Genomic DNA, 14712 nt, shown 5'->3' with positions numbered 1-14712 from the left:
CCCAGAACAAATCGAGGTACTACAGTGCCTTGAGCATGGCATTCTTGGCAAACTCTTTACTTACACAAGCCTTCCCCCTCCTTTACTACACCCCACTCAATAATAAAACCTTGATTCATGCTCCTGATTATTCATGATACCTGGTAACAGCCATAATTACTTATCCTAACTTGTTTAATAAAACATGCTTTTCTGTACTTAGTTGAGCTGGTAATTTATACCATTTGAAATCCTGTGAATGGTAAAGTGAGTTATTGAATCAAGAGTGAGGTTAAGGGGGGAAGGTTGCAGGAAGATGGGTCATTGCTACAGAAACTGTCGATCCTGAATAGAGACTGGGACTTAAGAATAAGCACACTTGATAGACACTAACTGCTGCTTTTTAAAATTTGTGTTTTATTGACATATTAGTATTTCCAGAGTAACCAAGAACTTTAAATTCTTTTAGAAGAGATATCAAATTCCTCTGCTGTCCCTAATGTAATATCAGATCCTGATGTCAGCTCATTTTTGAAAAAAGAGCTGAGGATATGTATCACTCATTTATTCAGCAGATATTCCTTGAGTACCACTTTGTGCCAAAAACTATGTGAATGGAAGGAAACAAAAGAAACAGCATCCCTTTATTCACAGAACTCCCCTTAACAGTCTAGCAGTAGAGGCAGTCAGAACATCAAATAAATGCATAAATAATGAAATTAACTGCAGACTGCAGTAAATTCTGCAGATTATGAAACATCAGGTTTTTGAGGAAACTTGGAGTTCATCAACTCAGGGTTCTCAAATCCACCTGCTTTGAACCTAAGTCAATGTAAGACAAGAGGGACTCTAGCAAGTGAAACAAAGTCATTAAACAATGACAGAAGTGGGACTGACCTGGAAGTTTGCAGCAGTAGCTCAGAGATGGTACTCATTAGCTCAGGTGAGCACGAAGACCTGCTAAAATTGACACAAACAGGAGACTATTGATAATTTGCCAAAAAAAAAAAAACCACATAAAGCTTATTTGGACTGTGAGCAACTTAACAGTTTGCAAGTTCTGTCCTTTGAAATGTGGGGCTGTATGTAATTTTTTTTCTACAATTTAAAATGTTTGTATTAAACAGATGAATTCAATGGGGAAAAAATCAATCATCGCAAAAATTCTCATTTACCCCAATGAAAAAATTCCCATTAACAACATTTTGGCATCATTTATAATGATGGATCCTACGGTTTCAAGAAAATCCACATTGAAGAAGATTCATCATTTCACTCAGGAGATCGATGAACATTACAACGTTTACTTGGTTTATTTATTCATTTGGTGATGGGCACTGTCCTAGGCTCTGGTCTACAGTAGACAAAGGGCCTTTCCCATACAGTCTAGTGAGGAAGAACGATTCCAGAAAAAGTAAATGTCAGGTAGGTATAAGCACTTTCAAGTAACACAAAGAAAGGTTAGGAATGGAAGGTGACCATTTTAGAGAGTGGTCCAGGAAAGCCTCTCTGGGGAAGTGATACTGGAGCAAAGACCTCGTGGCATTCATCTATACCTCAGATGATCTTGGACCTTTATGCAACAGATTGTCACACAAGCCAGGGCCTGGTGGTGACTTTTAGAGGCCCAATAAATCAAGATTCTGTGACACCATATGAAGAGGTAAAACAAACCTTTCTCAAAGAATTATTACATACTGGTTACTGTGAAAGGTTTTACTGATAAGGGGATAGGGTACCTGTCTTCTACAAGCACATTGAGAAAATATGAATTCCTCAGACAAACGGAGTAGCCTCTGGAAACACAAATGAGCAATAGCACTAGACAGTTTAGTCATGAAAAAAAAAAGTAACAGATCTTCATCAATTAGTATTGAACCCAAAAGGGATTGCATATATAGAAACCACTTGCCAATTTGGAATGAGGAAAAAGAAGAAGCAAGAGAAGCTTATATTTTAGAATATTTGTTAAGGAAATCCTATGTTATTACAGTATTCAAGCATCAATGGAAGTAACACACAATTTAGTCTGAGCACAGGTAATCCCCAGAAGGTCTGTTACATAATCATTTGTAATTTTGCTGAGGTACAAATCTGAATCCATATATTTGGTGTTTGACTTTCTCACGAATCTGTTGGTTAAGGATCTCCAAGTCTATTTGCTAATGGCAGGTGCTTGTGTAGTTTTAATATACGAGCATGAAAAACACTATACGAGATACACAGCTAGGGGCTGATAAACACACAATGCAACCATTACTGAATAAATTGAATACGTTGAGGACAGGGGGAAGCTCTTTCTACAGCATCAGCATCCACATATCTATCTCTCGTTCACCTTTCTTTCTGAAAGGAGGCATTGCACAGACCTGCCCACATTTGCAAAAGGAGTCCCGAGGGTGATTTGGCTCAGCCATGGTTCCCTACAATTCTATTTATCTTACCATGATGCTTTTCCTGAGCAACCTCCTATGCTTATCACTTCTGCAGTTGTCCTAAGTGGAAAGGAAGATCGTTGCTACTTACTAATAAAGCACTTTGATCGCATTTATATGAAAGGTGTTACGTATGTGAAGATGGGATCTCCTGATTTTTCCGACAACTCTTTTGTCTGATGCTAAAGTTTAGGAAACATACTATAAAAATTACAAAGTGCTGAAGGTTCCAAGATTTATAGTGCTGACTAGCTCCTGAAATCAGCAGTCAACACCTAAAGGTACCAAAAAGAAAGAATGTGTGACTTTCACTTCCTTGCAAATGCTCTTGGGCAAAGAAGAATAAAAAAAATCAGAGCACAGATCTTCAAAACGCTTTTCAGTTGATTATGTGTGGTATTTTGAAACTCGGATGTTCTGAGATGCTTAATAACTGTGATTAGTAATACCAGTAGCCATCTATCTACAGCTTATCTCAGTATGGATAGGTATTTTCTAATATTTTATCTATCTTACTGCTCCATTAAGAAATTCAAAAGGCTCAAATCCTTCTTACTTGCTTCTTAGCCATACTGTTCGCTTGCAGTGTCTCGAGCTGGTTCTATCATCAAAATTTGTTCCTAGAGAGGGCAGAGTAAATGCAGGTTTGGGGAGGAGGAATGAATGAAGCACATCTCCACTAAACACTCTGCACGTAGAAGGTACTCAGCAGCTGGTCAGTGTCCACAGGAACTGATGTCCATGGGTAGTGAAAGCACCACCTGTGTAGGTGAGCTCTAACTTTCTTTTCATTTGCAGCCACATTTTTTTTCCATCTTAAGAAAGATCTGCAGTATAGCCCAGGCCCCTTGGAATCCAGGTCAGAAGGCCTCCACCACGCCACCACTTTCTAGCTGTGTTATCTTCAGCAAGGTGTTGTTTTGTTTTGTTTTGTTTTGTTTTTAACCTCTCTGGATCCGTTTCTTTGCTTTTAAAACAGGGCTAGTAGTTGTACCCACCCAGAGTGGTAGTGATATTAAATGAAATAAGATAAGGAAAGTGCTCGACGTAGTACATGACCCATAGTAAGTGCTTCATAAATGCTTTATTTATATGAACTTGTATATGCATTTATATACATTTTATATATTTAATGAATACCAGGGTACCTAATAGAATGTAATTAGAAAGGTACAACTCAAAAGACAATCATTTTACTGGGTTATTTTTTTGTTGTGGCACCTTTGTGAGGTGGCTGAGGATAGGACAGGGAAAAGTCACAATGGAGGACTACCAAGCCAGTGCTAGAACTGGAGTGGGTGGAGCTAGGCCACACGTTTTCCTTTGTGGAAGAAAGAGTAATCCACGGCCAGGCTATAGCCAACTAGACAGATTTCCCCAATATTTAATGACTATCCATTATTTAAAGGGCAGATTCGCAGAGAAGTGACGGGAAAGGTTAATGAGGTTAATAAAACCCCATAGGGCTGATGACAAAGAAACCATTTGAGTAAAGTGTAAACCAGGCAAAAAAAACAACAACAACAAATCAACCCAAATAAAAACAAACTTGAGACTATTCAAGAGTTGCAAGGGCTTACAGGACAAATATTTCAGGATTCAAATTCCGGACAAAAATAATCATGTGTCTAAATGAAGCAAACTGGCACTTACGCGGTCCTGAAAATGTGACTGTGTCGTCAGTTTTCTTATTGCTTCAAAACACTTGATCTTTTTCCCATTACTTTGGGGATCTCAGGCATCCAAAGCAAGCCTGCTTTTGACAAGCAATTACCAGGGCAGATGGGAAAATAGCCACCGTCCTCAGGGTGAGTGCCCCCATTTTGTTTTACTTGAAACATCACTAGCCATGAGGAAAATAATTCTGCTTAAAAAGCTATCTGCATTTTCAATAGCACCACCTTTCCCAGAGTCCTAGAATGTTGATGGGTAATGCTTCCAGCTGCTTTTAATGTTGCCCATTTAGTAGGTATTATTTATTTGGGCTAGTGACCAACTGAGTAGGATTAAATCAGCCTGCTCTATTTAAGTAAAAACTAATGAGATTTTATTGGGTTTGCATATGAACATTCACTGCATTCACATTTTCAGAACATGAAAACGGGCTTATGCTATAACATTAAATGTTTTCATGGTGCTGTACCAGCTTAGATAACATATATCAAAAACCCAGCATGTGTTGTGTGGAAACCCCCCCAAATATCTGAATATTAGAACCCTCAAATATATTTAAATTATGAAATACCACATCATAATTATATGGTAATATATAAAGGAATAATGGGGTTAGTGTTCATAAATTAAGCATTTGAGGAGGACTATTCATTCATTCTTCCCAATCACAGGGGTACTATTTAATTCCCTGAAGTTGTCAATTATCAAACAACACTCTCATGATGAGAAAGTTATAATGCACATTCCAGAATGCTGGCCTCTCATAAGTGAACTGTAAGGCATCTGTCGTGCGGGAACCTCAAAGTAGTCTCTGAAACCTTTGAAGCAGTGCCATGAGGGTGGGTTGTAAGTATCTTACATTTCCATATAAACAAATATTTGAACTGAAATTCTGTAAAGCTTTCTCGAGCATGGGCTGTGTACCCCAGGCACTGGGAAGGATGCAAAGAGGAAAGTCAGTCTTTGCCCTGGTGTAGACTATCTAAGGGTAAAGACAGACACATATATAACTCTCATCCAAGACGGGCTACATCAAGTGCAGTAACCTGTATCTGAGTGCTAAGGAGACTAATGAGGATGGAGACAAACTTGACACTTATTTGAGACCGATAAATCAGGATAAAAGATTTTTTCATCGCACAATCACTGGATTTGAAGGGACCCTACGCTTTGGCATGACGGTTTCAACGTGATTCCCCAAACCACAATGTGGCGAACTCTCTTCCAGAGGTCTGTAGGGAGGAGTTACAAATTCATACCTCACAGATTAACTTCCTAACGGTCCGATTGGGAACCAGTGAGTGACTTGCCTGCCTTTATAGTTTCTGTCCTGTGCCTCCCTCTTGAGGGGTTCATACATCTTAATTGGCTGACTGTGTTCTGGTCTTGCTTTCACTGAAACAGTGGTTCTCAAAGTTCAGCCTTTAGACTGGCAGCATCAGCATCACTCAGGAACTTGCTAGGAATGCACATTCTCGGGCCCCATTCCAGACCTGTGAATCAGAAACTCTGGAGTTGGGGCCCAGCGGACTGTTTTACCAAGCCCTCCAGGTGATTCTGGTGTGTGATCAAGTCTGAGAACCACTGATCTGTATGCAAGAAATATTACCAGGAAGGACTGAGGACCAATAGCACAGATGACACTCTAAAGAGAAGATCCTTTATTCATTGCATGATGGCAGCCGATAAGATGCTTTAGTCCAAGTGACGCAATCTACAAGCTGTGAAACTTGACGGTATAATGAGCCTGCGGAGATGTCGGGAGAACCATTGCACCATGCCTCACAGGCAGCAGGTTTCCATCCCTTGGAGACGTGAACCAAATAACGACTCCTAGAGGAATTTACAGAGCAGAATTCCAGCTCCAGTGAGCGGAGCATTCACGTGGCCTCTCCCAGCTCAGTCCTTCTCAGTGCTGTCTCTTGACCAGAGCTGTGAGCTCTGGAAAGGATTTCATCTGTTCCTATGGAGAAAACAACCTAACCTGCCCAACTGCTGCTAGATCCCCTGCTGGCCAGGACCTTGATTTTGAATGTTACTCTTCAAAGGTTGCTTATGCTCATGTTAGCAACAAAAGCAAATGGTTATAACTTCCCTACTCTGAGCCTCATTTTCCTTGCGAAAGATTTTAATCAGAAACACAATGCAGTAAATTATATCTTCTTTCAGCAATTTAGTTTTCAGTGTTGTTTTTCAAACCAAATCTTGTGCTTGAGGTTAATGTTTTTGCCTGAGGTGTTGAATGAATATTGGAAATTTGACACTGAAGACAAAAGACAACAAATAAGAAAAGAGGAGAAAGGAACCAAGAGTTTATTGGAGGCTAGGGATAATTTGACTATGCCATGGAAATAGAAAATACAGAATGAATTAGACCATTTTGCATCAGAATGGTCTAACAAGCAGCTCGTTAGTTAAATAAGGCTCTGAGTAAAGTGTATTCTGACTTGCATTTCCCAGGATGCCCTGCTCTTCAGACCAAGCTCCAAACACCTACAGGATTCAGCATTTGTTAAAGGAAGAAGCAATTCCTTGGGGGTTGCTGCTTTAGCATAGTGACAGCAAGTAGACAGCTTGGCAGCAGCCTGTATTCTCCAAAGAACGGGAAGAGAGACACTTGTGAGGGGTGATCTATCCCCATACGTGTTTCTAAAGTCGCATTCGTCATGTCCATCTGAGTTCAAGTTATCTCACTCTAACCCAGAACAGCAGGGAGAAGCTCTGGTTTTTAAAGATTCAAGAAAGGAAAGCATCCCAACCATGTCTGTGAATCAAAGGATAGTGAGCCCCAAGGAAAGTGTGCAGTCCCTGCCATTGAGAGTACACGAAAACACACACACAAAACCAACACCAAAGACAGTCACACTAGGCACATACCTGCTGTACACATGCACAGGGCCAGCTTTATGACAGTCCAGATGGTTCAAAAGACTCAGAGGACTTCCGTATACCTAGTGGGGAAAAGTTTCAGAAAAAGACAGGTGCTTGAAAGATTAGGACGCACGTTGAGGATAGTTTGATGGGGCAATAATTTAAGAATTCCAGATGTTTCCCCAAGACAGGCCAAGAACAGGCCAGGTATAAATACTTTTTTAGGTGGTGATTTGAAGATGCCGGAGACTCTCTGGGCAAGGAAACAGGGAGGTACCACAGTGGGAATGATGAATAGCACAGAAAGTAGGATCGTGGTGGTACTACCAAAGACAGACTCGCTGCCATATCCAGCTCATTACTTCAACAAGCACCCAAAATTGAAAAAAAGATTAATTATACAGGCTGCCTTGGATAAGAGAAGCACAATCCAAATAGACAATGTGAAGTGAAGAGACACTACATTTCGGTGACTGTGTGACTCAGGAAATAAGTAAATACAAGGTTACCATCCACAATTATGAATAATTGAATTCAGAACCCCAGATTGCACAAAATAGCAGTTGAGCTAAGCAAAGTAGAGAGTACACCATACTTGCAAGAGTATATATGTAGGCTCCCTAAGGGCCATCTGGAGCAGGAGTAGCCTGGGGAAGCAAGTAGATTCAAGAGCTTTCTTTTTGAAATGGAAAATTTGCCTGGGAACATGTTTTCTCTAGGTTTCTGCATGCAGTGCCAATCAAGATTACTGCAAATTAAGAAAGAATACTTTAATACTGTCCTGAAATTTAGACAGCTTCCACTGACACAGGATGACTGATGTTGGTCAAAGATTGCAGTAAGTACTAGTAATCCAGGAATAAAAGGAGCTAAGAGTTATTCTTGTGAAAAATAGATGACATGGAGTGTGTAAATAATGGGAGCAAATGCAGCAAGATACAGGGACTCTTAGAACATTTAAAGTCTAATACATTACAAAGAGACCTCAATGCTGATAAACGTAGAATAATGAGTTTTATGGGGCTTTATCATATGCTATAAGTTGGTGTGCATCATAAAATATGAGAAATAAAAAAATAAAGTAGTTGAAAGACAAGTCTGCACATTATTTATGAATGATGCAGAGTGAAATGAATGAGAAGAACAGGTAGACAATGTCTTGAATAATGATGACTTTGATGAGTCGTTATCACACAAAATCTGTGTGCTTCATAAAATATGAGGAATACTAAAGAGCAGAAGAGTCAAAAGACAAGTCTACTCAGAATGAGATACAGAATGAAGGAAGAGAGGAATACAAGGGAAATGCACAGAATAATGATAACTTTTATGAGATTTTCACTCACCAGCCTGGATCCTTCATAAATATAAACTGTATAGAAAATAAAAGAGCAGCAAAGAGAAGAGACAGGTCTGTGTCTGTCATAAAATATGAGCAAATAATGCCAACTAGGCTTGACAAAATAAAAACAAAAATAATTGAGCCTAGTATAGCTGTGGGAAGACACAATGTCTAGAGTAATATGAACAAATGAAATGAGTAAGTGTAGAATTGTCTTGCCAAAAGGGAATCAGCGACCACCTAGGTAGGCTTTATTGTTGCAAAGGCCGCCTTGTTAACTGGTAGAGCCTTAGCAAGTTTGGAGTTACCCCCACCCCCAAAAAAGCCATCAGCACTTAGTGCTTGGGAAGCTATGTTCAAGGGATTTTCCAGTGCCTCTTCTCAGCCCTTCTAGCTCCAATCCCTACATAGTTTGCAGATTTTCTCAGCTTGCTTCTACTTCATCTGTAGAAGCTTGCTTGTCAAACTTTGTTTTATGAAGACCTTCAAAAGGTTGCTGTATAAAACTAGAGACATCCTTTCATTTTCATTTCTTGTTACATTGGACTTAGAACCTGGAACCACATCTGTCAGGGTTAGTTCAAAATCCAGAACTCAATGACTTTAAATAAACGTCTCCTCTATTAAATGCGATTTCAGAATCTCAAACTTTCGAAATCTCCCCAAAAGAAACTGGGAGAATCAGACAAGACAAAGCAAGTGCCACTATGCCATTTGCGTACCATTCAGAGCCATGATTTATAGAACTCATAAAAATGTACCGTTCCTTGGAAAAAAGAAAGCCACTGATCTATGTCAAAATTAGGAATGTTGGTCTGAGACTTCAATACAGCAATAGCAACAGTTATACCAGCTTACTTTTGGTTAGTACTTAATGGCTTGTAGTTTGTTTTCGGGGAAGGCCTTAGGTAATGCAAGATAAATCCATGGAGTGTGGAGTCTATTGGCTATGATGTATAAAACAAACTTTGGCTGGTAACTGTCTTTTGATTTTTCAGAGATTTTTTTTCTCTCAAAAGATTTTTGTGGCCATGAGCCTTCAGATATATTGCCTCAACTTGCTAATTCTGTTTGAGGAAGATATAATGCCAGGGAGGAATTATCATGGTTACTTTGGAAAGTCATGTTTGCCCAAATAGCATGGCCCTCTTTAATCCAAGACTGAGATCCCCTGGATCTACCGAATCCCACTTGGTGAAAAAAAATGACATTAACTCCCCAGGAAAAAAAATCACTGACCTTGCTCAACCTTCCTCAACACCTCCAGCTCCAGCTACAAAATGCACATGCTAGAGCTCAGGGCTGCCAAAACTAGGTTTGGACTCCCCCCCCTCCACAAGTGGTGAAAAAACTTCCCCCCAACCCCTGCTGCCCCCAATAATGGCAGATCAGTGAAAAAAATTTTTGCTTGGAATTTACTCCTGGGTCCTCTTCTTAACTGTCAAGCTCCTGAAATTTGTTATAACTTGGTCAGGCTAGAGCTGAAAGTATGCACATTTTAGTGGACTATGTCTGGGAGACAGCCCTATTTGAGAGCTAGTATAATAGAATCTCATTTTTTTGGGCAAGGGTGAAACTCTTTTGTTTAAAGGAAAAAATCGCCTGAAATATTTTATTTCAATTAGGCAAGAGAAACAGAATACTATAACTAAGGACCATGTCTTATTTGCAGACTCACTCTTAAAATTTGTCCAAATAAGTTTGCTTTCTTATAATATTGATTTTCCAGGAAAAGGCAATTTGGCCATATGAATCAAGAGCCTTAAAAATATTCACACCTATGTATGTAAATGCATAGAGAATGCACACAACAAAATGACATTACTGATTACCTCTGAGGAGAAGACCAAGAACTGGGGGGGAGGTCTTGAGCAGAGACTTTAGTCATATGTACAATGTATTTATGTATTAATTAATGTGATGAATTTTAATAAAAGAAAATTATTCTTCCACAACTAGGACTATCTCCCAAGGAAGTATAAGATACTCAATGCAGGAAAAGTTAAGAAACTACTATATGTCCTAAAAAAATGAATGGATTAAACCAGTTAAGGAATGCTGTTTTAAGGCTATATTGTATAATAACAAAGCAGAAGGAATTTCTGATTACATTGGACAATGTTAATAATACACTGTTAACATAAAAATATCAGGACACAGATCTATACTGAGTATAATCCCAGTTTTCATGGGTAAAAAAGATACACATGCCATCCTCGAAATGTTGTTAGTAGTTACTACTGGTTGGTGAAATTATTGTGTTTTTTGTTATACTTGACTGTTTTTTCCAAAGTTTTTCCATCTTGGCTTCTAGAATCTAGTTTCAACATACTTTTATATTTGCCTTTGATCTTGTGTTGCAGGCGTGCTTGTGTGATTCGAGGCCAAGTGGTGGCTGTAGATGGAACTCCTCTAGTAGGGGTGAATGTTAGTTTCTTGCATCACAGTGATTATGGGTTTACCATCAGCCGGCAAGATGGAAGGTATGTCAGTATTGCTTCTAATCATTGGGGGGCCAAATAGTGACTTCTAGCTATGAGCCAAACCAGGGCTTAGATGATACAGTGTTTGTATGCCCATCTTCCTTCTAGCCTGTATTTCAGAAAGTCATTGGTGATGTTTATTTCCTCTATTCCCCAACTAAATCAAACCAAATTTCTCTTCTAACCATGCACTATTACTCAAGTCTTCTGGAAACCCTGGCCACCTGGAAAGTTTCCTAGCCTACATCCAATTCCATTTATCAATCCAGCTTCAAAATTCAGTGAGATGATGCAGGTACTAAAGAGGGAGCCAGGAACACTTAGGCTGTTCTTCCATGGCAGCCTTAAAATATTTCAGAAATGAAGATGTCCAAAAGATTTCTCCCAAAAGTACAAAATTCAACCTCATTAAGATATTTATTTTTTAATGTGTGCACTCTAGACTGCTTATTTTTGTAGTGGCTGCAACTGATTGACAAGCATGGCCAGCCTAACCAATTCCCTTAAGTGTCTTTAATGACTGTAGTGATTTAACCTCAATACCAACCACCAGGCTTCTCTCTAAGGGCTTCTCAGGCTCTCTGAGACCCAGGAAGCAAGACCACTAAGTAAAATCTTTCCACCCCAGAAAAGGATTTGCTCATGAAAACATTTTTGTTTATCATTTAGGTAGACATTTTGTCTACCATTTAGATAGACATTTGTTCAAAATATTTGCGTCAATAGGCCCATGTGTCCAGCTTAAAGGTACCCATTTATGACCCTCAGGAACACTGTAATAATGGCCTTGAGGTGCCCTAGTCTCCAGATGTCTACCCTTAAAATGAACTACTCACAATAAGCTGCTTCAGTAGTCACATAAAGAGATGTTGGCTTGGAGCTTTATCACAGTGTGAGACTGTCTTATTTCAAGAACCTACAATCAAACCTTATTAGTCCTAACCACTTCAGAATTGTTAATTGTTCAACCTGGGCTATGCTGAATTTTTTTTCAACTGCCTATCAAGAAAATGCTTACAAAAATTAAAGAAGCTAAAAGGAAAAGTTTTAACATAAGTAAGAAAAACAGTTTTTAAGACTTTAGTAAATCATATAAATGATTTGTATGTAAATTATATTGCAAATTATTAACTAGCCACCTATTTATTAGAATAAGCTCAGCAAAAACTACTCTGGGTACAGGTAGTCTGAATACACATACACACACACACACATCCATTGAATATATGTGTATATATGCAATAAAAAGCACATTTCATTTCAAATAGTCCATAGTTGGAGGTCTCCACTAATTCAAATGGACCTTTCTCCCAGCTTGATTGAATGATGAAATTTTAGTAGTTCCCTCACCAGTAACTGGTACACAGAAGTGGCCTCTCCCTTTGCCAGCATGTTTAACTATGTGCCAGAAATTGAGAAATGGATTGTTTCTTTAAATAGAATATGCCCTCATAGACATTTGACTTCACTTGGAGAACTCATGGGCCTTTAGCTTTTTTTTTTAGCATCTGTAGAAAGGTTTGAGTGAATTATTTGATATTTACAAAAGAGCTTAAAAGAAACAATATCTAAAAAAATCTAAAAATTTGTTTCCAGTTTACCGAAAACATTAAAAAAAGAACAATTTTTGTCGTCATTTTTGTGTTTTTTGTTTTAAGTAAAATGCCAGGACCCTCATCTGCTGAGCTCTCTGTAAGAACTACGTTTATGTAGATGACAGATACAGCCAGAGTCCCCTCTGGCAATAACTCTCCCCTCAGGCTCCACAAAGGGTGTAAGCGTTCAAAATCTGTGCCCCAAATGCCAAGCAGACTGTCCCACTGTCATCTCCTGGACATAAAGTGACAGTGTGATGGGAGTTTCCATTTATATGTTTCTGCTTGTTGCTCTCTCAGACTGAGTACATTTCGAAAGCAGAGTATCATAAGGAAACTATATCTGAGAGCAAAAGGATTACAGAAAGGCTGAGATTAGCATTTAAATACCCAGTAGACAGAGTGTGATATGTAAGATGCTGTAAGGGGCCCTCTGTCTCCAAGTCTCAGTCGAACCTCTCTGCCACCTTGCCTGTAGTTCCCACCAATGGAATCACTGCTTTGGGTTAAGCTGTTGACTCTAAAAGTTCCCGTTAAATGCAAATATGTTATGTGGGATGTAGAACTAATTACTCCCATTATCATCCATTTGCACAAGTTAATTGACAACTTCCCCTAGAGAACCAGGAAAAGTCTAGGTCACAGGACCAAAGTGATGTATAAAAGGCAAAAGGAATGATGGGAATGGAAGAAGGAGACCTCTAAAAGTAAGAAGAGATTAGACATGCAGATTGGAAGAGGCCGAAGTATCAGAATAGAAGAAAATAGGCAATTCTAAAGGAAAATGAATATGTATGAGTATCTACTGTATGCCAGGCATTTTCATAAGTGTTGATCTGTGTCATCCTCACGACAAGTTTATAAGATAGGAAGCATTATTATCATCCTCCCCCTCTGGCAGGTGAGAAAACGTATCCAAATTAACACAGCTAATAAGGGTCGAGCCCAAAATTTGAACCCAAGTAATCTGGCTCTTATCTTCTATAATTACCCACCTTCAACTTAGATTATATAACAAGTGCTCAGGAAAGCTTTGAAAGAGAACTTTTTATGTTATAGTTTAGCCTGTGATAAGAACAATAGGTGAAGCGCTGACCTTAGAAGATTCTTGAGAAGCGTTAAAGGTCTCAAGAACTTTGGAAGACTTTGGAAAAGGAACAGGGAGTTCCCTCCCTGTTCAAGTCCAGAGTTTGTGGATTTATGGATGCCATAAGGCACAAATGAGCATTTTGCATTGGCCTTAATAGTCGTCCATCTATGGGTAGGACTGCTCTGACTTATTATAGATTGATAGGTAGGTCTTCAAACAAATATGTCCTCTCCCTTGGGTCTTTTATACTCACTATCAAATGACTTGATAACCTGTTCTTAATGACCCATGCCAATGAAAATCATTTGTGGTGGGGGAAATCCCAAAGAATTAATTATTCAGGGAACATGCAGCCTGGCATTGGAATATGTAGATGGAATTTTGGCCACAGATATACCTTCCACCTCTATGGCAATTGAGTCAGTCTGACTATATATCAGCTAGGTGGGAAGAGGAAAAATCAGTCAGGGTTCTCCAGAGAAAGAGAAGATGTGTGTGTGTGTGTGTGTGTGTGTGTGTGTGTGTGTGTGTGTACATAGTATATATGACAGTGAGAGAACGAGAGATTTCAAGGAATTGGCTTATGTGATTGTGGGAACTATTAGGTTCAAACCTATAGTGGCTGGTAAACTAGAATCTCTTAGGGAAGGAGTTGATGCTACCTTTGTACTCTTGAAACAGAATTCCTTCTTCCTCAAAGAAACTTCAGTTTAGGTCTTTCAACTAATTGGTTCGGGCCCTCCCACATTACCAAGGGTAACCTCCTTCACTTAAGGTCAACTAATTGTAGATATTAACCACATCTACAAAATGCCTCCACAGCAACATCTAGATTCATGTCTAAATAACTGGGTACTATAACCCCACCAAATTGACATATAAAACTAAACTATCACAGGATACCTAGGAGAAGTTCCCAGAAGAATTTAAAAATCAGTATCTGCTTATGGAGATAATCAAAAGCTGGCCTACAGCTCATTTGAACTACAAGAAGATACATCTGTGAATATAATAAGGCAATGGATCCGATTTGAGAAGAGAGTTAACATTTGCTGAGTCCTTGACCCTAAGTCTTTCTTATTTACTAATTAGCAATATTAGGTGAGTGATAGATCATATTAGCTCCATTTTACTAACAATGAAACAGAAATTCATGGGGGTTAAATAACTAGCCCAAAGACACAAAGTTAACATGGCAGAGCTGGGTTTCGAACCCAGGTGTGTATGAAGCCAAAACCTGCCC

At 39.0% G+C, this 14712-nt stretch overlaps 1 protein-coding gene across 9 annotated transcripts in view; it reads left to right on the top strand.

Annotated features, from left to right (window-relative positions):
- TENM1 (teneurin transmembrane protein 1) overlaps positions 1-14712 on the top strand; it is an 802950-nt gene that overhangs the window by 642114 nt on the left and 146124 nt on the right. For all 9 annotated transcript variants that reach the window (XM_041741541.1, XM_041741545.1, XM_041741547.1 and 6 more), the window contains one exon: positions 10665-10784. In XM_041741541.1, the coding sequence (XP_041597475.1) occupies positions 10665-10784 (120 nt within the window). The remainder of the gene's footprint in view (positions 1-10664; positions 10785-14712) is intronic.

The sequence above is a fragment of the Vulpes lagopus genome, chromosome X, assembly GCF_018345385.1.
Source record: "Vulpes lagopus strain Blue_001 chromosome X, ASM1834538v1, whole genome shotgun sequence".
NCBI lineage: Eukaryota > Metazoa > Chordata > Mammalia > Carnivora > Canidae > Vulpes > Vulpes lagopus.
This window is presented reverse-complemented; position numbering and strand designations above follow the sequence as displayed.